We start from the raw sequence: 23,733 nt of genomic DNA, 5'->3' as shown, positions 1-23,733 counted from the left end.
ATGCTCTCTAGGGCTCAGAAGCTGGAGAGAAACATTGGCTAAGGATGGTCAAAGCTGGGAAGGAAAAAAAGTAAGGAGGGAAAGGGATGAAGTGAAAGGAGCTAAGAGCCACGCCAGAGAGTGTACAGACAGCCCGGTGACCTCTGATGTGCAAGGGATGAAGGAAACAGACTGTGATTGACTATGTGGACCATCTGGGTGATCATCTTCTGTATTTCAGCTGTCCTGGTAGGTACTCAGAGCTATTTATTCCCAATTGCATAGAATCACATGTTGTCTGAGTAAGTGCACCTCTATTCCATGAAGTCATGGTGTCTTTGTTTTAAAAAGGTCTGTGTGGAACCTGGGATTTTTAAAATTTTATTCTTGCTTCTGCTGCTTCCTGCACTAATTGACAGTGGCCAGATGGCTAGATGCTGGATGCCTTAGTTTCCCCACCTATATAAAACATCAGTGTTGCTAACCTGCCTTGGTAAACATAAGTTCTGCAGTGAAGGGGAAAAGACTTGATGCCATTTGGAGAAGCTTTGCTGATTTACGCCAACAAGCAATCCCCTAAGGGGGAATGCCCACCACTACCAAAGTCTGCCTTAACTCAGACCGAAGGAGTATGAAGGAGTGTTTGACCCACAAAGTTTGGTTTCTTTCTTTTAGCTTTATCACTTTCCTGGGAATTTATGTGGCAGAGTGTCACTGCTGAGCTCCGGGTGCTCAGCCCAGCCGGGAAGGACAGCTGAACCTGGGCTGTGATCTCCAGGTGCTGCTCAGCTTCTTCAGATTTTGAAAGCATATAAAATCAAGACTGAAATATGTCCAGCCTGGGTGTGAGAAGCTGGAAAATGATCAAACTCTTAGCAAATATGAAAAATCACTGTTTCATTGCAACTAATGGAAAAATCAATCTATTTTTTCCAGCAGGGAATTTGGTACAAAGTCTGAGAAAGCCTGAGCTCTGCCTAGACACTTTATTTACAGAGTGAATACAATCTGCAAAGTTTTTTGCCTTTTGATCATCTTCCACAATAAAAATAGTGACTATGATGGTTTTCACGTTATTTAGATTTCTTATTCTTAAGTACTACCTAAAGGACTCTGTAAATAGATGTCATTGCTCAAGGTGCCACTGAGATCATCTCCTTCTACTTGTTCTTTTTCTAATCCTCAGAAATACCTATTTTGATTTTGCCAGGGATCTTTTGTTCTCCTTTAAATCCTCTTATTAAACTAAAGCCATTTACTTTCAAATTAAATGGCTGTGAATTCTGTGGCTGCAAATATTATTTATGTTAAGTAGTGTTTAGATCCATTCATTTCACAGATTAAAAACTGTAATTGGCTGTTGCTATCAATATCACAGACTGCAGCTTTCTGCCCATTTCGGACATCTAGTTATCACAGCTGTTTCTGTTTGGAATGGTTTTGGTTTCTTACATTGGCATAGAAACTACACATAGAAGAGCCCATTTTCCTCCTTGATTTCAAGGTGTGGGGGCAGGCTGTTTGCTCCCAGCTGTGGACGGTAAACATGAACGAGACCAAGCGCAGTTGGTAGTGGAGTGGGGTTATCTGGCCGTGGCATGGGAAGCAGGATTTCATGTTGCTTAGCAAACAGCTTCACCAGTCCTGCGACAGCCCTGCTCATGCCTGGTCTGCCCCGTCGGATGCCAGCGTTGGCAAAGACTGACTCAGGGACAGCGTTTGTGGAAAACAAGGTCTTTAAACCAGCACCTGGAGTTTCTCTTCTTTCTCCGGGTTTAAAATCCTGTTACCTGCATATCTATTACAAGGCAGCAGTATCTATCTGATCAGAAGAATAGGGTGGACATCACTTGGTGGAGTGAAACAATAATTGTAAGGCAATAACTACACCATATTCCTTCTTGAACAACACATTTCATGTAAGAAAATAATGCTGTACTCATTCTAGCCATGAAGAAATAACGGCTTTAAATCTCTTTCTAAACAAAAAGCTTTCTTAAGACCTACCTTTCTTAAAAGAAAATGGTGCCTACAAGATGTATAGCCTTTTCTAAGATGAACAGTTTTCCTGTTTCTGAGATCGTTACTAACATGATTGCCGCCATTTGTTTTTACATATGTTCACTATCATCTTGAACAACCGGCATGCAGACCAGGCCTGTTCTGTTGGCCACTTCAAATGCTCAGCACTAATATTGGTTTTTAATGCATTTTTAAGGCAACTTTCGAATAGAGATACTACAGCAAAAGTATGTTACAGGTCTTAACTGTCACATTTGTACTTGTAAACTCTGAACTAAATTACTATTGGTAATCAAATAGATAACAATAGAGAATGATAAATAATGCACGTTCAAAAAACCTGTCAATATTTAGAAATTATCGAATTCAACCTTCAGCTAACAACTGAAACTGCTAAATGAAATCACATTTCTTTAGACAACATGTTACTCCATCAGACACTTCTATTTTTTTCAAAGAATAAATGGATTTTTAAAATCTGGGGTTTTTTTTTTTCAAATATTACATGGATTTAAAATGCATTTAAATCCTGGCATCAGAGGACAGTTTATTTCATCTGAATATTTTGCATGTGTGATTCCAGAAAACTCATTACATTATGCAAGACCAAGTGGGTTTTAGTTTATTTATTTTGTGATGCACAAAGACAAGGGAGAAAAATGCTGAAGTTAACCACAACAGACCAATTAGATGAGGCATGATACACTGCTGAAAAGATGAAACTTTGTTCAGAAATACAATACCTAGAATACTTCCAGCCGAAATGAGTGGAACTATAGTTGCTGACGTCTATTACGCTAAAATTTAACTGCAGAAGAGTAATTGTGCTCATTACAAGGTTTTCAGTGATCAGTCCTTCTCCTAAATCTAATCTGAAAGCAATCAGCAATGCTACAAGATTGATTAGGTTGAGTAGTAATATGATGCTGCTGGGTTAACTTTTCCTGCACAAAGAACATAAAAAATTCTATCTGATACTTTTCAAATAAAACAACTTGATGACTTGCTTTTAATCTTTTAAGTACTTGTATATACATATGCATATATATATATGTACATATACATTCCATAGTGAGAATTTATAAAGATTTCTGGTTTTGCTCATGAGGGAGGAATTATCTAATTTATTAAAATGGCAGCTTGCTTATATTCAGTATTTTTATTGTCAAAAACAATAGAAACTGGTAAAATAATAAAAACTTTTAATGTATTTTTTAACTGCAAGACATAACAACTGGAACCCTGTCCTGCAAATAATTTTGCAATTATTTTTACTACCTGCCATTTTAATGGTCAGTAGGAATTTTGTACATTCATTTTGGTCCAGCTACATGTAACATAAACCCATTTAATTGCTACTTCAGGACTGAGTTAAGACTAACATTTCCACACTGCTTTGTGAGAAGCATCCTCCTGGACGGGGCAAGACAGGAAGGTGAGAAAATGACCTTAGAACATAATACTATCTAGGTTCTTGGAAAAAATTGCTTTCAGGTTGGCTTCTGCAGCTTCCTGGTCAGTAGCAGTGAAACAGGCTTGGGTGGTCTGCAACCAGCAGACATACTTGGATCACTTGTGCCCAGGAAAATGACCTGCCAGGTCTATGGTTTAACACTGCCAGGGGCAAGAAATTAATTGTATGTTGCTCTAGGAGAGTCCAGCAGTGCCCTGGATGCTTCTGCAGTGTTTTGGAAGAGCATCCTGCTCATGTACTTAGTTTGGCATAATAACACATTCATCTTTCTCAATAATATTAATGTCAGAAAAAGGGAGAAGGCAGAAACTCAGTCTGTGCTTGCCTGCTGCTACCATAAAAAAGCAGACTTAATTAAGAAAATTGACTGTATTTCAAGGAAATTGACTGTATTTCAAGGAAATGTTGCCCCCCATCACTTGATAGGGTTGCACGAGAAATCTGAGCATAAGCAGGGTAAATCCTGGAGAGGGGACATAGGTTTTAAGAGGAAAAGTGATTCTACTGCTTTTAAAACTGGCAGATCAGAGCTGTCCCGCCTGTCTGTGACCTCCTGAGTGTCCTGAAAAAGGAGGAAGAAAACTGTGCCAAGACTCTTTCCCTGGAGGCGAAGAACAGAACCCCCGAAAACGATCTGCTCCTGAGCTCAGGTAAAGGCTGAATGTGCACGATAAAAACTGCTCTCCAGTGTGCTGGCTGGCCTCAAAATCAGATACCCCACATTTGTTCCCATAGGAAGCATGTAGTGTGTATACATCTTTCATTTAGGAGTAGAAAACCAGTTTAGGTATGTTACAATGCTCCAAGAGTGGGATTTTGACTTTACTGTTAAGCAAGTCACAGAGGAGCCTTCCAACTCAGCTGCTCAACTGCAGTCCTCACAATTAGGGAGCACATCAGGAACAAAATCCTGCCAATTGCAGAGAATTCGGAATTCTTCTCATCTTTGACAAAGATGTTTTTATAAAGTCAGCCCAGAAAGTGCATATTTACTTTGCCTTCAAAATCAGTGAATACCAGCAGCCAGCATGTGGCCTGAAGGTCCTTGTTGCTTCCTCTTTGCTTTAGCTTACTGTCACATAACAGAGCTCTGGCATTTCAGAGTGGATTTATCATTTTATAAAGGAGTTTTTTGGCCTGGGAAGGTCTTGTGGTACCGAGTCCTCATCACGTAGACATCTTTCCTTTCACAGCTGAGCAAGTGCACTCATGTGCAAGGGGTCTCAGAGAGAAGACCGCAAGCAATTATTGAAGCTTGCTGATGAACTGAGTGTTAGCTCCCCCAGGCAGCAGCTGGGTCAGCATCTCACAGAGTACGTTGGATGGAGGCAACAGATGTGGCTATTTTTTATGCATGACCAGCCACCACCACTAAGGATGTGTTTCTGTCATTCACAGCATCTTGCAGACTGAACTGTTTCTGGGTGACTTTTGTGGACCATGACATGGCAAGTTCCTCACCAGTATGGAAAGTGAAGGAGCTCTGGCGAGATGTGCTGTGTGCAGGGTGTCCTGGCCAGAGATAAGCTACGGTGTGGAGCAAGAGTTGAGGTTTTTTCTTAGTTTCAAAGCCTTCCTCTCTAGCAGAGGCTGTTGGAGACACAGAATTGTTTCACTATGACCTGGCCCAAAGGCAGGACTCAGAGGAAAGATCTATTGCCTGGTTTCTTAGGATGCCTCACATTTTTCTATGTCTGTTTTATTCCTGTGAGCCTTTCAAGCTGATAGGTGTGAGCACAGTTTCAGGGCATTACGCCCATATTGTACCTTGTGGCAAGCTGCCAGATACTCCAGACTACAGATCTGTCTCACTGCATATAAGAAGTTTGATCATATGAATACATCAGTATTGTTTGTTTCATTCCCTGGTGCTCTTCACTGAAGAGAAGGGTGGTTTGACAACCTATTTTTTTGCTTTGATTCTGTGACATGGCTTTAATGTTGAGCTCTGCATTTCCTTTGCACCAGAGCTCTGAAGATGCAAACAGTTAAACTTCACAGGACTGTGCAGGTGTGGACCAGCGCTAATATCAGCAGGCAGTACCATTTTACAGATGGTCTTGTTTTATCTCAGTCAAATAGTAGCACCTCAGCAGAGTTTTAAATTGGATCCCAATCTTAAAAATTCCCCTGAGGCCCTCTGTTACTGGAATTTTTAAACAGGATAATTCTACTCTCTGTGCCCCTCTCCCCAATTCAACAGAGAGAAGTTAAAAGTATAGGACTGTGTTAAATCTCTGAGAAATAATTTCCAATGGTTGTCAAAATTGCTCTTTTAACACTACAAGTCAGATCAAACAAGGCATACTGCCATGGGCTCAGTAACACCTTGTATTGCTGCTGGAGGAATGCTCTATTTGCTGCTTGCAAGAGGTCCCAAAGAGCAGAGGGATGTCAGGGAGGTGCTGCTGTGCTCTGCCTCCACCCAGGAGGCTCTTGAGCTAGGTAGGAGTGGGTGGCACCAGCTTTGCACCTGAATAATGACAAGAAGCCCACCTGCAGGAGGAATGGCTCAGCTGGTTTTTGTTTTCTCCTCCTGGGCAGAGATCATTCCAACATGGCAATTTTGCCAGGTTTTTCTGTGCACTGAGTCCGATTTGGGGGCTTTATGCCAGTGGAGTTGGCATGAAGGTTTGATAACCCAAACAATGCAGCACAGATAGGCATAAATACCACTCAAGGTGATATTTCATTTGCCATGAAATTGTTGAAGTAAATGGCTACCAAGTCCTATAAACATTTACACAGGGAAGACATCAGAGCTGAGGTGCTCTGGCTGTGAAAAGCTCGGTATTTTCAGATACTAGGACTGTTGTGCAGGAGGAAAACAATACATTTCTAGAAATGTAAATATTTGTGTCAGGCTAATAGAGGCTGGCCTTATAAAGCATAAAGCATTCGAAGAGAGCGCTCAACACTTCCTCCCCTTGGCTTTCAGTGGGTGTGCAGGGCATTCAGCATTGATACTGTTCCTCTCTTCCCTTTCCCCAGTATCATTCCGAAGCTCTTTAAACTCCTAGTAAAGTTTTATCTTTTTCTGTTTACAAAAGGATTATGTAAGGAGAACATCAGGGTGACTCAAAGTGGAAGCTTTAGAAAGACTGAAAAGTGAGCTAAAAAATTCACATCTGGTTTCCTTCATCTTTCCAGAGCCATTCGATAGTTACCAGAAGACAGACGGGCAGCCAAGAGCCTAATGCAAAGTTCACAGTGGCCTAAGTTGCTCTTTGTCTGGCTAGTAGAGACCAGTGGAGTCAAGGACCAGAATGGGACAGTCCTGAAGCATGCTTGGGCTTGTTTGAAGCAAGCAGGACCTCTTCTGTCCTATCCAGGCCTTGACAGGTCTCAGCAGGACTTGCTCTGTTTCATCCAGCTTGCTTTCCAGAGTACTGAGCATGTTTGTTTCCATAGCTGCCTTGGTCCTTGGGAGACATTGCATGGTGTTTCATTGCTTGGAGATGTTTCATAGTGTTTCGTTGTTGGGAGAAGTTTCATGGTGTTTCATCACTGGGAGATGCTGCATGGTGTTTCGTTGTTGCCCCCCCAGGCAGATGTTCTGGAATGTGGGATAACATGAGCTGCTGGCCTTCGTCAGCTGTGGGACAGACTGTCAACGCTCACTGCCCTGAATTCTTCCAGATGCTGACTGGGAAAAAAGGTAGCGCTAAATATATATAATGCTAATATATATAATGCTGATAGATATGCTTTTCTTGCCCAGGTGTTTTTTATTAAATGTGCTATTTACAGAGATGCCACTGTCAGGTCTGAACTTGAAGTGAAATTGTGTCCCTGCTTCTTTTAAAGACCAATGGTCACTAAGCAGCTCCATTTCTAACACTAAGCTAAATGTGGGAAAGCCTGGAATTAAAGTAGTAAGATGTTTTAAGTGTTTATTTTTCTTAGCCAGGTGGAGAAAAGTGCAGGAAGTAAATGCTATCCTGAAAAGCAGATTTTTAGCATGGTTTGTTAAGGGTAAGAGTTTTCTCCACTAAGGTTCTGTGTTTCTTATTTGTCTGTCTTTCCCCTTCTAATAACTCCTAGAGCCAGAGGCTGATTTCAGCTGATATTGACAGGGACAAAACTTTACACAGCATTAAGTTCATAAAAGTTTTGGCAAAACAGCCAGCCAAGTAGGAGGAAAAGATCCATTTTTTGCCTCCATCAAGAGGAAATCTGCACTGGGGATTCATCCCTTGTCTGTGACAGGCTCCATGCAAGTGGCATAAATTCATGGGAACTCAGGTTTCATGGCTCACCAAACAACTTACTCAAAAAGAGAGAAGCTCAAGTAACATTTGTTGTCTTTTTACTTGGGATTTCTAAGATTGAAATTAAGTTAATTTTATTCCCAGTATGCTACAGTAATCGTAAGCCATGAAGTCAACGTTTCTGCCTGCTTTCTGTTCATTTCTACTATCCAGCAATGCCCAAGAAATGTGCCTTCATTTCTCTTTTTTAGTTAATGATTCAAATTGGAAGAGGATTTTTCATTCTTCAGTTATAGGACACGGATTAATGAGGTCCAGTACGTACAGAAAAGCAGACAGTGTTGATTAGACTGGAGTAATTTGTGGGAGTAACAGGAGACAAAGTATTAGATTGCTTAATAAAGATAGATAAGTCAGAGGAGAAGCACTTAACACTCTTTAAATAAAATCAGACGTGAGCCATTCAGATTAAAATAAATACCGTGCTACTTTCTGTACACACGAACGGTAGCTGCCATTGAATCCTATAATCTGGTTTAAAGACAGAAGATAAACTACACAAAGACACAGATCGCTGAAGAAATCATCCATCTGGCATGAGCTCACAAATCTTTACAATAGCGATACCGGCCCTTAAACGCATTAAATTAAATCCCTGCTGGTATAGCCACTAGAGGGAACTGCTCCCTGCCTCTGGCCTTCGTACCGGGGAGGAAAACAGGAATTTGTACTTCCAAAGGTCATAACTACATCTCAAATGTGCATTGTATTATCTTGGAGATAGTCTAACAACTTTAAACTTTATTTACCCTCTTATCGAGAAGCTGAGAGCTGAACCACTGCTGATAAGCAATAAACAGAGTGACAGTGTTCAAAACAGAAACCCAAGGCATGGTCCATTGGCATTTGCATCTTATTTCGGTCTCTGCATCTGGCATTTTGGGTCAAAGTCAGCAGTAGTTTATTCTCATTCTCATAGCCACATTCTTCTCTGATTTTATACTGTGGTTGGCTTGTGACTCATGCATTTAATTACCGCTACAGTCGTTGTCCTGTTTGAAGCAATTTTGCAAAAGAAAAACAGAGCTCTGTTTGCTTGAAATAAAAGCCAGAGTTTTCTCTCCTGACCACTTACAGAGCAGATGGGCAGCCACGAATGCCAAAGACCCATACGTTAAGGAACGCAGATAGCTCTGAGCTTTGACCAAACCCTGGTCTCCATGCTGTTGAGCTTTGTGCTGACATCTAGACTTGCATTTGCAGCCCAGACTGTCTGGCCTCTTCCCGTATAGCAAATGAAAGAAAAAAATAATCTGGAACCAAGTAACATAACTGAAGTTCACATCCAGACCTGCACATTGTGTCTCAGGCAAGAAATGGAAAGGTGTGACGACTGTGGGGGTTCAGGGGCAGAGGAGAAGGCCACATCAGATGGCCCCAGTTCCACGGCCATTCCTTTAGCCAGTGTTCCCCCTTGCAAGCATGGATTGATGGTTAGACAGAGTGCAGACCCCAAGTCTGCTCTGAGTGGGGCATGCTGCAGTTTCCTCAGTGTGTGTCACCCATAAGCAAGTAGCATTGTTAAAATTGTGCTCATGTCCACCAGTATGCCCTGTGTAATCTCCCATGCTTTGCATATAACGCAATCACATGCACACACCAACAGAGAACTTCACCTCTGCTTGTCTGATCTACTTTGACATCCTCAGGCAAAACCCAGTTACAGGCATGTTTACAAGCACAACACTCTGCTCTGAGTTAAGTACATGTGTCTTAATAATTGAAGCTGAAGTAGAGAATTTGCCTCTGTACCACTCCCTTGCTGAGCGCCAAGACAAATGGGGGAGGACTCTTTGGGAGAGCTGTTTTTCTCCTGTTGCTGCTGCACAGCAGCAGGCCATAGAAAACCCGTCTTAAAAAACAAACCTCGTCCTTTCAAAGATGCTAAGCTGAAACAAGATGTTCATAAAAGCATCAGAATAATAGTCTGATTCTGACACACCCAGAGCTCTTCCCCGGTGGCGATCTCAGCATCTTTGCTGTGCCTTGCAGTTTTACAGAGGTGAGTTCAAATCAAGTGTAGCCATGCCTCAGGTCACCAGAATTAGCCCAGAGGTAGCAGGAGCCCTGACTGTCCTGACAGTCCCAGCAGGGGTCCAAAGAGCATAAACCAGTGACAAACACTGCTGTGTATGCATCTCCCTCCTTTCCCTCAACACTGTGGGGATGTTTTGCAGGAATTGGATGCCCTGGAGTCCCCACAGCTAAACATGTGTGCAAAAATAGACTTTTATGGTGCCTTATGGCAAAGATTCTACTAGGAAGGGATGCTGATTTCAGGTCCTCTCTAAGTCCTTGCTAGTATTGCCATTACTGCAGCGAAGCCAGGATTTCACCCCTGTTTCTAAAGTGTGGCTCCTACCTGACAGATTAATGTGATTCAGACAGCAGGCAGTGGTTTTACTTCTTTGTAAAAGGTTCTCTTCTCTTCAATGCATAACCTACATGCCTGCTAGGGTAATTTTCTTCCATTGAGATTATAAGGTGTGTGGGGCAGGACTTCCAACTTCTACTTTAGTGCCAAACATGAATATGGACATATTCAAACCTGTCGTATCCAACCATGTGCAACTTGCCAGGGATCCATCTCCCTCAGCTTTAGGAGTCAGATGTCCCAGGAGAAGTGGGTCAGACAAACTGCCCTCTGTGGATGTCTGTCTGAAAATGAAATTAATTCTGAAAATGCCTCTTCTTCTCCACTGACTAAAAGACAGCCATGAGGGACAGAGTTGGACTCAAGCATTTAGCTTTCAGAAATCTAACTTAAGTGAGGGGAATCCCATCCTAGCTTTTAATTTGCAAGCAAGCAAGGAAATCAACAGTGTAAAATAAAGCCCAGACATGGCTGTGGGGACAAGCCTTTTAGTTTTCATTTAAATTTCACCGAAAATCTGTGACCATCTAAGGTTTTGTATTCTCTTCGGACCATGACAAACCACAGTAAGGAGGTGTGAGCGTTCCGGAAAGTATCAGGTTTGCACAGAGTATGAATCTGTGATTGAACAAGTCATGTGTTTGCTGATCTTGGAATACTGGCCAAGAAACACCAGATGTACTGAACAGTATTATTTATGTTGCAATTAAAAAAAACACATCCATCACAGTCATCCCTGAGTGGGCAAACAATATTATGACCCACACAAGTACACTGGGCAAGTATCAACATCATTAGCTCAGCTGCATTTCACCTCCAGCTATGCAGAGTGCACTGCCTGGGGGAAAATATTGTCTTTGTTCTTGGAGCAACCCTACACATTGGTGACTGGCCCCCAAGGAGAACAGAGATACAACTGGAAATGATCACACCTGAGTTTGTCTTTTTTTTCCTGCTACCACACAGGTTTTGTGTACCGAAACTGTACGAGTGAGGGTTGGTCAGACCCATATCCAAGACCCGATATCGCTTGTGGCTACAACATCAATGACACGACAAATGAGGCAAGAGTGAGTCTGAGTGCCTGTGACCACAGATCTGTGGCTTTGGGGCCCCGGGGGAGGAACACGTGAAGGACAGACTGAATGATGTTGTGATGTAACTCAGGTGGGGTTATTGTTATAGGTATTTTTCAGCATAAATGCTTCCTCCAAATGATCAGAATGGGTTGCTCAGGGTAAAACTTCAGTAGCTGATTTTACAATAAACTGTATTTGTTAAATAGGAGGAGACCCCTTTCTCTTGGTGTGGGCTGATTTCTCCCAGTCACAGGTAAAGGTGTGAATATATCTTCCCATGCAGCGTTCCTATTTCATGACTCTGAAGACCATGTACACCATTGGATACTGCACCTCCCTTGTGACACTGACGATAGCCCTAGTGGTCCTGGTCTCTTTTAGGTGAGGAGAAACATCTCTGGTTTGTGTTTGGCCAGGACTTCTGGTCATCTCAGCCAACACAGACCCTTCTGTTGGCTTTCAGGGCAAGTGAAAAATTGAGGTATTTCTGAAAACCTTCACAGAAATCGGTGGATAAAAATTATCTCTGAGTCTTGTTTCCTAGAAAATGTCAGGGCTGCTCCTCATATTGTGTTCTCCTGTCCTTTCCAAAATGTAGCTGGATGTATTTTGCAGACTGGTGTTTTCACCACCTCCCTGCTGAGGTCTTCCCACGACTTCAGTGTCCCTTGGGCAGAGTGTCTTTCCCTCTGCTGTTCTTTTCCCCACTTGTGACTGCAGCTAAAACTTTGCTTTAAGTGCTGCTGTGCTGACTTCTATGAAGGTGTTTCAGATTTACAGTAGTGATCTGACAGTCAGCTTATCTTCACCCATCCTTATAACCTGGAATTTGTACTTTACTGCTTATTCAGTAAAATTAATTTCCCTTACAGTAAGTGTCAGGGCAGCACCTCTGGGCAGAAGGAACCCCAACTACTTTGCAAACTTGTTTTCAGGCTGAATGGCTTCTGAACCCAGATTATGTGGAGATTTAATACAGAAAACATTGCAGGCACAAGTGTACTGTGCAGGCAAACCAAATAAATCCACCCAGGTGTGAATAAACACCTTGGGTTCATGTTACTCCAGAAAGGAGAAGGGGAGGCTAGTCCAAGTGTATTGGCATGAGATCACAATTCTTCTGGCAATGTTCAGCTTGTTTTAGTACCTGAGTGGAGCAGAGGCGACTTTAGCTTTTTAAGATCTTGTCTAGGGTATCCCTCTTGGGAAATGCATTGGTCTTCCTTTCACAGACAGAAAAACTGTTCTTAATTTGTCAGTTTAGCATGAGTAAGGATTGAAGCCTGCTGTTTACAGTCACAAGCTACCCGCATTGGCTAGGAATGTAACTTCACAGGATTGCTCTCTCTTTTTGTAACAGAAGACTTCGCTGTACGAGGAACTACATCCACATGCATCTCTTCACATCCTTCATTTTGCGAGCCTCGTCCAACTTCATCAAGGATGCCATTTTGTTTTCCTCTGAGGACATAAATTACTGTGGCGCATACACGGTAATCCTCTGCCTTCCAGCTTGCTCCATACCTGTCTCCCAACAGCATCCCAGCAGTAGTTAGTGTACAGGGAAGGAAATCTCGATCTCAGCTTTCCATTCAGCATGAGGGTTTATGGGAGAGGAAAAGTATGCCCTGTCCCTTCTCCACTGCTCATTCCTGCGTATTGATTGTTCCTGAGTGAGATTTACCCATCTGGGGCGGGGGGTGTTTCTGTGTGGGTCATGGTGGTATGAGGTATGCCCAGACTAGAACATACACACAGAAACGCAGGTGTGGTTCCTTCCAGCTACAGATGCCTTTACAAGTATTGGAGCAGAGGGCATTCAGGTGAGTCTAAAGTAGGTACCCACATTCATCATCTTGACTGCATTGACTAGATGGCCACAGAAGACACCAGGAGTTCAGCACATTGACCCAGAAATGCCTAAACATGGGTGTCTCAAGCTATGACAGAGGATACACCACCAGGATGGAGATTCTTATATGGATTTTAGATCCTGGTAGGTGGGGCTGGTAGGAAAAGTACAAGAATACATTAAACATTGCTGATTTATGCTGTAGTGTGAGAACTGATAGTAAGATACAGGTTTGCACCCAGAGACCCTGGAAAAAGAACCTCCCAAATTTTGAATTATTTTTTCCTTTTTCTTTTTATTGGCAGTAAAATACCTTGAAAACTGGGTGGGGGGAGCACTGAAGATGACATTCAATGCTTTAAACCAAAAGATAAGTATTGGGGAGGGGAAAAAAAAGGCACTTTTTTTTTTTTTAATCCCCCCAGTTTTGCTGGATTTTTGTTGCTGAACAAGAACATTTTGAGAAAATTTTAACTTGCCTTTATCAACCCTTTTTCTTAGGAGAAAAAGAGTGACAAATACTTTCACATACTTCTCTAGGGTGATATTAGTGCTACTGATACTAATAGGGTAGTAATAGTGAAAATCCTCTAAGTGAGACAGTAACCCAAACCCATGTGTCCATGATACATTCAGTCCTTGTTAGTAAGGCAGTTGATTAATGCCTTAGTGAGTGCCAGCCCTGCTTTCTTGTCATGGGAACGCCTTCTCAAGGCCACCCGGTTAGTCCCCTAATAACTATAAAATCTCTGTTTCCCAAGATTTATTTACAGCTCACTCTCTGTTAAAAGGTAGATACAAACACAGACAGAAGCTAATTATCCTCTTTCTCCTCAGGCTGGGTGTAAGCTCACCATGGTCTTCTTTCAGTATTGCATCATGTCTAACTACAGCTGGCTCCTCGTGGAGGGACTGTACCTCCACACTCTCCTGGTTATCTCTTTCTTCTCGGAAAGGAAGTTCCTCTGGTGGTTCATCGCCCTCGGATGGGGTACTGATTCTCCTTTCAGTAAGAATAACTATGGGTTTGTTTTGCCTTCGGGATGGACTTGTGGAGCAGTAACTAGCTTTTCCAATTGCAGGTGCCCCAACTGTCTTTGTGGCTGCATGGGCGACTGCTAGGCAACTCCATGAAAATATTGGGTAAGTTGTGTGGAGGGGAGGAAGGTGACACATCAGGGGGAGCATGCAGCCCCCCCACAGGCTGCTCCACGGGGTCCTGCTCATTTCTAACTGCTGGCAGCCAAGCAAACCAACCACCACCCCGCTGTGGTGCAGGCCTGGGTCCTAGCGTGGGTGGGAGTAGAGGTCCAGCTGAGCAATCTGAGAAAGAGCCTCAAATTTCATTTGAGCATTTTTAAGGACAGGAGGTAGCCTTCAAGCATGAATGCAGCCCACAATGTTTTCAGCATCTGTGTCTGACTTTCTGAGCAGTGAGACTTTTTTCCTTTCTCTTCTCCCTTCCAAAATTTTGAACAGTGGTTCTACTGTAAGGGTAGGATATACTTTTGTTCCATGCAGGTGGACAGTTTTCTGTCAGAAATGTTGTACCGCTGAGTGAGAACAGGAAATTAATTTCATAGAAGAAAGGAATAGGGGCCTATCTGAAGTGCAAAATAGACTAAACCTCTTTGAAAAGACACCAGTGTTTTCATAACTGACTGCACCTTCTCTTCTATTTTTACAGGTGTTGGGACATTAACACTAATGCCAATACCTGGTGGATCATTAGAGGCCCTGTAGTTTTGTCTATTTTTGTAAGTCTTTTCTGGGACAAGCATATTCAAACTGTATTTTCAAATATTGTGAAGTCAGAGATCATCTATTCAACATGCCTTAGAAGTGTGTAAACGAACTGATCTTAGACATGTGCCTGAACTGGTGTGACACATGAATTACTGCTTAAGCAACTTCTGCTCAGCAGGATTTAGTCAGTGACTAATGCCCCGAAGCTAAGTTCACAAGGAAAGCTAGAGTGTCCTCCCAAGAAGCAAGAGCCTGAAGAAGATCAGGTTTCCACATCCTGTTGATTTCACATGAACTTGGCTGGCTTGTGGAAGCTTGTTTTGGACTGTTTCAAGGAAGGCTCTGGAGGAGAAACGAAGTGGCTGTACGTTTCAGTACAATTGCCTTTGTGTCTCCCGGTCAATGCCCGCTTAGCAAAGCCAAAACCAATTTGATTTACATGACCATTAGCTTTTTTTTTTTCCCAACAACGAAAGCAACTCACAGGCACGCACTATAAGTTAGTGGACTGCAATTATACTATTATGGCATTGCTCACTGAAATAAGGCATAGGCATTGAAACTCAGTACAAGGCAGTAGAGATTTCAAGAGCAGTTTGGTACATATAATACTCAGCACCTATGGTCTGAGCATTTGTTGGTGCTAACCATCAGAGCCTTTGGTACCAAGGGGCTGGAGCTGCTTCTTGGAGATACTTGTTCTGTCCAACGGAGATGCCCTGGGGCAGACCACTCTCCAATCTGTCTGAAGCCCTAGTACAGAAACATGTGAACTGCTAGTTACTCTCACGTAACTCACTGACATTCCATGTGAGAACCCAAGAGCTGGTTGAGGTTTTCATGTTGCCAGTAGCTCCTAACTCACATAACGTTTGCAAAACAAACTGCAACACCTGCATGATCTCTTGGAAACCCAAGCAGCAGAGATGGTGTGTTAAAGTTCTGCTCCCATTTACCAGTGAGCAATCCTTCACCCCCACAAGACAAGCAGAAGACCACACAAGTGATTCAGGATCGACTTAATCAGGCCACAGCACTGATTTTTCTTAATGAAACAACCCTTATGCTCCAGGAGCCACTCAGCAATATTTAAATGCCAACAACAAGGCACAGGCATTCTGTAAGACAAAAAGCACAATCTTAATTTATCTTTCGATGGCCACCACCAGCTATCCCCTTCCAAGTTTCCTCAAAAACCTGATCACATCTAGCTTAGTCACTTGATGCAGGAGCCGCCTGCATGACTCTGCCTCTTTACCTAAAAGGGGCTTATCCCAAGGCCATAGCCACAGACAACAGCCAGTTCTTCAGAATTCAGATCTAATCTTTTTATTCCTCACAGCCCACAGTCCTTAGCAGTTCAAAGGGCAGAAAATCAACACTGATAAACTCCTTTGTGCTCCTGGGCTAACATTCATTGCTGTGCTGCCCGCGGGCAATCCCTCCCAGCAGGAATCCCACCGCCATCCCCCCTTGCCCCGTAGTTTTCCTCAGCCAGAAGTCCTGCTCAGCCTACATGGCTCATGCCTGGCCTCGTAGGTTAAAAAACCCAGAATCCCCGGACCTGAACCTCCTATTTCCCTTAACACGCCCTAAATATTTCAGTCTTCCTCCATGTTCCCCCAGCTCTGCTCCTTTCCTCACCCATCCCTAGCTCCCCAAACTTCCAGCCCTCTCCATACACCCTCAGCAGCTCAGACCATGTAGCCACAGTTGCTCCCTCTTCATCCAATAATTTAGGGAACCCAGGAACATCCTGGGTCTGTCCCATGTAGAGTGGACCCGCTTCTCTTAGGGAAAGACACAACCTCAGAGCCCTGCTCCAACACCCACAGGCACATACAAGCCACCATGAAGAGGATGCACCACTGTGATGGTGTTTCCAGGCGTAGGGAAGGGTTAAGGGCCTGCCACGGTGCAGGGTGTTGCAAAAGGGTTGTGGGTGCTGGTCTGCGGGCTGTGCGGGTGCAGGAGGAGCACAGAGAGATAGATGTTGGGAGCCCTGATGGAAAGGGCAGATAACACTGAGGTCGTTCCCATGTGCTAGACACTGGCTGTGGGAGAGAGGCATGTTCTGCTTCTCCTGCGACTCCCACTCTTTGCCTGAGGGTCAAATGAGCAGAAAGAGCTATTGCTTCACCTTCACCCAAACTGAGCCACAGATCAGCATTTTTACCTGGTACCCACTTGTATTATGGTAACACACTCTTGGAGAGGGGGAAATGCAAAAGAAAGACCTCCAGTGTCGGCTGTCTCCTATCCCCACTTTTAACTACTTTCCCTCCATCATCCCAAACCACGCTGTGTCTTTGGGCAGAGAAAAGTGACATCTGCAGTCCTGGTCAGCAAGCAGTTAAGTGCTGCCCCTTTGCTGGCATCCAAAGTGGGGCCAGACTGTGCAGAGGCTGAACCCCACAGCCAGAACAGATCCTACAGAAGTGCCTGGTGTCCCTCCCATTTGGTGGGGATAACAAGTTCTGATCGTCTCCATAACTAAAGCTGCAGCAAACCAGTGGGGAAAGCAGCCAGCACCCAAGCTCAGGGTGGACAGGCAGATTGGAGAAGCAGGGACAGGGACTGGGATGGGGACAGGGACACAGGCAGGCCAGCCCCACCCCCTCTATTCTGCCTGCTCGGCCAAAACACCCCAAACTGGCTCTGCTGATGCCTGGCACTTACATAGTGGTTACTGAGCATTTGGTTTTGGTGTTTGATTTTTTTTCATGTTCTTCCTTTTGTTTTTTTCAGATTAATTTTATTCTTTTTGTCAACATTTTAAGAATCTTGATGAGGAAGCTCAGCTCACCTGAAGGACGGAGCAGTGATTTCAACCAGTACAAGTATGTCCCTTACATCTTGACTTTATGCCACATGAGCCCACCTGAGCTCCTCTTGCTCCTTCTACACCAGCTTTCCCTTCTGTTTTTGTTGTCAGGAGACTTGCAAAGTCAACACTCCTCCTCATCCCTCTCTTTGGGGTCCACTATATCATCTTCGCTTTTTTTCCTGAAGACACAAGCAGTGGCACAATGGAAATTCAGCTGTTTTTTGAATTGGGTCTTGGATCATTCCAGGTAATATTTGACGAGCTATTATTTCTTTAAAATAAAATTTAAAAAAAGGTACAACATACAACTCTGCGACAGAGTCCCAATGGCAAAACCAAACTGTCTGATTTCCCTTGGGATGCCTCATCTCCATTCAAAAGCTGAAAATGCAGTTCTAATTCTGTGACCCGGTTCTTTTATCTTTCAGGGCTTTGTCGTGGCTGTGCTTTATTGTTTTCTTAATGGTGAGGTGAGTTTTGTGTATATAACATTCTTTTTTATTGCTCAAGCATGCCTCATTAATCAGTAGGATGCATTCTCCAATGAATTACACATTTTATCTGAGGGTTTTCTTTCCAGCTACCTAACATCACTTGTGAAATACCTCCTAGGCCTGGCAAGCCTAAGTAATTGTATGCCAGATGCAAACTTCACCTCTTGACTATTGCAGCCCTTTCATAAATCAGATAGCATTATTACTGTCTGGGAAGGGAGGGTGGGAGTACCATCCTGCACATGGTCACACTGACAATCAGTGGTTCTGATGTATGATGCTATTATCTGTCATCCCAGGGCTGTTTTCTTTGCTTTACCCTTGGGAGAGAATTTATCAAAAGCTGTATCCAGCATAAGGTAAAGCTTTTGGAAGAGGGACTGTTTCCTTTGTAGTCATAAAACTTCCAGACTTATGGGCTAGAACTTGCACTCTGAAATGCTGCTGCTGGTAGAGGTGGGGAGAAACATTATCCAAACCTGGGAGATCCTGAAGTTATTGGAAGGGGAAGAAAAAAACCACATTAGTGCCTAAAATTGGAAGAAAAAGTAATTTTGAAATAGATGAGGGGTTTGAAATACTTTGACTGATCCTTTAATAAGGTTCAGAAAAAGTTGTTTTGATAAGAAAATCTGCATTTTTTTAGCTTTGAGTGCCAAAACGTCCCATTTTTATAACTTAAATAAGAATCTTGGAACAAACCAAACCAAACAGTTACTAAAGCCAGATAGACTCTGTGAACAGTTTCACCTGCAATTAAACAGAAAGTTTAAGAGAAAATTGTGTGGCTGCAAAAACAGCGTCACTAGAAGTGACAAAAAACAGGCTCTACCCTAACCCCTTATACTGGGGGTTAAATAAATAAATTCAAGCCTTGGCAAAGGTAATCTGTTCTCCTTTTCCTGTTATACTGCTCTCCGCAATGCAGGGCTCCAAGATAAACTAGGTGAATTAAGTATTTTGTGACCTTTCTACCTAGGTTCAGCTGGAAGCTCAGAGAAAATGGAGGCAGTGGCATTTAAGTAAACACTTGCGTCAGCATCTCAGCACCTCAGCAAGTAATGGAGGAAGTGGCTTAACTCAAGAGATGCAGATGGTGAGGTCGAGCCCACCAGAGCACAGGAGAACAACCCTCCAAAGATCAAGCGTGCTTTAATATGCTATGCCTGGAGGATACCTCTATGCTCAGATACACATGGCTAAGTCCCATGGACCGTGCTGGGAGTCTTGTGTATGTGTCTGGAAGCAGGACTTGGCTGTAGATCAACAGTTCTTGAAGCACATCTGTTCATTTATATCCTGTGTAGCACCAGAGTTATTTTGCAAGGCAAAATGGGCCAAAACATTATGCTCTTCCTTGGGTTTCTGGCCACAGTCATTTGTGTTTCCACACCAATATTTTTCAGCTGCTATTTCTACCTTAAATGTGACCTTTCATTTTCCATGTGGCTCTGCAACATGGTCCAGGCTAAGCCAGGCTGGTGAGTTTTAGATGTTCTCTATTTCTTCTGCTGTTGAAGCTGGGAGGACATTCAGTTTTGTACAATGGAAGTTACATGCCATCCTTTAACACAGCCCATGGGTTTGAAATGCAAAAGTAATCCTAAAAATTTACCTAGATTAAAGTCTTTCTGTTGTGGTGATGGATAATGGACACTGAGAACACAAAGCACAGCTGAGCTCCTGTTTCCTCTCTGACTGCATATCCACTGCTCAGGTATGCTCCAGTGACAGTGGCAGGTTCAGACAGTTTTCTTCCTTTGCCTCTTCTAACAGTGAAGACCTCGGAAATAACAGTAGTCCAATTTGGATCTTTGTATCTTTTTGAAATGGTAAAAAAGCTATTGTAGCATATTCCAAGGGTGGCTGAGAAAACTTTAGTAAGATGGCTCTTTCCTTTTGTGTCTGTACCTCTGAGACTTGTCCAGCTACTCTTTGAAGGGAAGGAATGAAAGCCCTTGAGACATGTAAAACTTAATTGAACTGGACACTACAAGATACCTTGTGAAAAATACCACCATAGTGACTGGCAAAAATCGTTTTAGAGTCTACAATCACTCTGAAATGTGCTGAAATCTGCAAGACTGTACACTGTAATATGCTGTTACAAGCTATCTAAGATTCTATCACAGCTTTATGTTCTTAATTGTTAAGCAAATTTCCCTGGTTTGAGTGTGAAGGGGAGAAAATAATTCACCCAACAAATGCAATCAAGCCTCCTACTTGATTTTGTATCTGCATTTCCCCAGTTGGGGCAATGCCTAGTTTTCTTCAAGGGCAAAGATGCCCGAACAGAAAGAGATCAAGTGGCGTTTTTATCATGCTTCTCAGTCCTCCCAATCACCTACAAGACATAGGCAAAACGTGCATGGTATGTCAAATACTGACCGAGCAGCATTCCCCAACTCTGCCAAAACGGCTCTAACAAGCTTTTATTCACACCAAAACATCATGGTAGACTTCTGCCATTTTACCAGAGGGCAAACATGCAGAGAAATTCAAAGGATGCTTTCAAAGTTAAATTACCTGTGCAGAAGTAGGTTTCTGAGTGCTATTAACACTGTTTCAAACCCCGAGATTCAAGAAAATCGTCTTTTTTCACTGTCGGTGCTGACAGTTAGACCTCACAGACTGTATGCTCCCTGGCAAAGCAGGCATTGCAGGCAGCAGCACCACTGATGGCAGCCAGGTGAGGAAGGATGCCTTGGCAGGAGGGAGGGTTTCACATTCACTCTGGCTTCCCCTGCCTGTTTGGCTTTGTCTGCTGGTGCAAGTCACCCAGCAGTGGGAGCTGAACCTCTTTAAAACCAGGGGAAAAAAATCAAATATAAAGCAGTAAAATTGTAAGCATTTCCAGGAATTAATGTTAAACTTATGTTTTTAGAAATGGCAAGGTTTTGAGACGATTTTATCCTTTAAGACTCAGCCAAAGCAAGTGGAAGGAAAAGCAGAAGCGGGATCAGTCCCGTGACCGAGGGAGAAGTGAAAGCCCCTCCACACATCTTTGGGTGACTTACCCAAGCCAAACAGAGCCTCAGACTTTCTTAGGGGTTCACTATGTCCCAGCAAGTTTAGCAAGTCGGGTATTTTCAAAAAGACACAGCCATTAGCCTAATTTTCTCTCCAGCCTACAAGTAAGACCAAGAGTGAAACAACTTGTATATTCCCTGTCCAAGAATTAAACATTTATCAGTCAAGTCAAAGCAGCTGTTTGTTTTAAATGCAAGTGCCTTCTTACAGCATAAAAGAAGAAATATAGATTCAGAGGTACAATAACATGTAATTATTTAGATCTGATGCAATTATTGGCTCTCCCACAAGCCAGTGTAAGAGCTCAGCCCTGCAGTGCGTAGTTAGGACTAGCACTGATGGCACAAGATCAGGTGGAGCCCAGGCTGGCCATGATACCCGTACAGGATATCTGGGCATGATACCAGGGTACAGGAGTCCTGGTGAAACAGGGGCAAATTGCATGCCCTGAAATAAAATGCTGCTGTTTTTTTTATTTTAAAAAAAGTTCTAGCATGAATTATTGTTTTACATGGCCATTTTGGTTTTGACTTGCCTGAAATAACCACAGGAAGAAAATATTTCCAGATTTTGTATTACATGTTTGCTTCAGGCATCGAGCACTGGCCTGGTTTGGATGAAAAACTGAGGCTCCATAAAAACCCTTGGATGTCAGCTGGGATTCAGAGTCCTTGGCTCTTTGGGAAGAGCAAGTCCACTTGGGCAGGTGCCAGAAGCAGACAGTCCCAGGCATCACAGTGCTGTGACCTGCATGTAGAAAGCTGCTGCCAAACACCAGCATAGCAGGATGGGTTCTCACCTCGCCCATCTTCTGCACAGGTGATGCAAAAGCACCCTTCCCTGCTGGGGATCTCTCTTGATTAACTGTACTGAAGAATACTAAAGAAAAGAGCTATTTATGCTGACATGTTTATAAGCAGATGAAGAGGAACAGGGAAGTAAATCTCAGTGAGCAATGCAAAAAGCAGATGATTGAGTGCAAGGCATGCTGGCGTCAGTGGCCTAAAACTACTGACACTGGCTGAACATGAACTCCATATTCTGAGTTCACCAACTTCCCTTTCTCTATACTTGCTCCTCGGTATTCAGTGTAAAACAGACATTTGTGATCAGTACATAGGACTCGAGTACCATCTTTCAGTCAAGTAGTTACGATTATTCTGGGACAGTGGTGACAGCCTCTGGCTATTCACTCCAGGTCCCCTGAGAAGCCAGTTGCAGCTCTGCAAGCCAGGGGTGCCAGCAGCAGCTCCAGCAGCCTGGACATCAGCTGTTGTCTCTCAACACAGCAACAAGGAAGTTCCCAGCAAAACCTTGAGAAGCAAAAAGCAGTATTGTTGTGCTGTGAATAATTACTTTGTTCAACACCTCACTGGGGAACTGAAATGAAGTGTTTCAGAACCGGGTGGTGTTGATTTAGAAGGGTTGGATCCATGTGAAGGTGAGAGGCCCCAGGAATCCAGCCAACACCCCTTCCAGGACATCCCCCCAGGGCAGACCTTTCTTTTACCTAGAAATGAGACCCTTCTTACATGTGCAAGCTGATGGGAAGGTTTAGAAGGGCCATTACCTGCTTACCATAGGCCCCAGCAGTGCCAAAGAGAAGGCAGGTGAGGACACTCATGTTGCTGTGATCACCTTCCTGACTCACAAAAGCAAGCAAAGCTCAACCCCCAAACCAGGTGTCCCTCCAAGCACAGCTGATGAAGCTACTTAAAATTGAAATACCAGAAACAGTCCAGGATACCTCCCTAGCTGGCATGCCCTGTACTGTTATTTCCTTATTCTTGTCCGCAAGCAATGGTTTGCGCACAAGTGTCCAATTAAAGTTAGTAACTGAGCAAGTTTAAATAGCTCTTTAGCAAGAGGTGATGCTCATTACCCTGCTTTTAAGAGATACTAAACCATCTCAAACAGGCCAGGGACCTCTCCCATCAGAAAAAGAAAACACCAGGTGCTAATTAACTTACTTGAAATTACATAAACTAACTCAGTGTTGAAACTGGAAATCTGTTTTTCTGCCATTTAACTAAACCTGTTAGAGTGAGCTCGAAAAAAACCTCTATAAATACATTTGTACTCAGACACCACTTCTGCAGGCCAAACAAGCAGAGCTGCGGAAAAAAGCAAGGATGCTTCAGATGCAGGGTGCGGTGTGGGAAAAGGGAGGTGAAGGACACAGGAAAAAGCTCTTTAGCTGGTAAACACAGCACATGCAACAGCAGGAAATCATTGAGAGACTACAAGGTTATCTCCAATTCCCACGAAGCAGCACAGCTGACTGACCCTCTTGTTTTGCAAGACAAGAAAGCAGGGCTGGCTGCTTGGGTTGATGTGCATACGTTGGAGGGGAAAGGAGAGGGGGGAGTGTGCAGCAGCTGTAGCCTCAGCTTCCTTGGCTAGACCTTGGCAAAGCACCAAGCAGTCATTTCTTCATCAGTCTAGCTGGGTAAACACACAGAATGCTGCAAGATTATGTAAACCCCACACATCCCCTTAAATCTGCACCCCAATATCTAAATATAAAAAGAGACAATTACAGTTATTTCAAAGAAATTTATTTAACAAACTTCAGAAATATTGCT

The 23,733-nt window shown here is 43.3% G+C and overlaps 1 protein-coding gene across 1 annotated transcript; it reads left to right on the top strand.

Annotated features, from left to right (window-relative positions):
- SCTR (secretin receptor) lies at positions 1–19,274 on the top strand. The gene is given in 15 exon segments (XM_074910556.1): positions 1–72; positions 74–121; positions 124–228; positions 3,999–4,125; positions 7,023–7,133; positions 11,087–11,190; positions 11,483–11,580; positions 12,560–12,692; positions 13,889–14,042; positions 14,134–14,194; positions 14,739–14,808; positions 17,546–17,637; positions 17,733–17,871; positions 18,053–18,094; positions 19,098–19,274. Coding segments are annotated over 15 exon segments (1,533 nt in total).
- Positions 19,275–23,733: the final 4,459 nt, after the last annotated feature.

This window comes from Athene noctua, chromosome 7 (assembly GCF_965140245.1).
Source record: "Athene noctua chromosome 7, bAthNoc1.hap1.1, whole genome shotgun sequence".
Lineage (NCBI taxonomy): Eukaryota > Metazoa > Chordata > Aves > Strigiformes > Strigidae > Athene > Athene noctua.
This window is presented reverse-complemented; position numbering and strand designations above follow the sequence as displayed.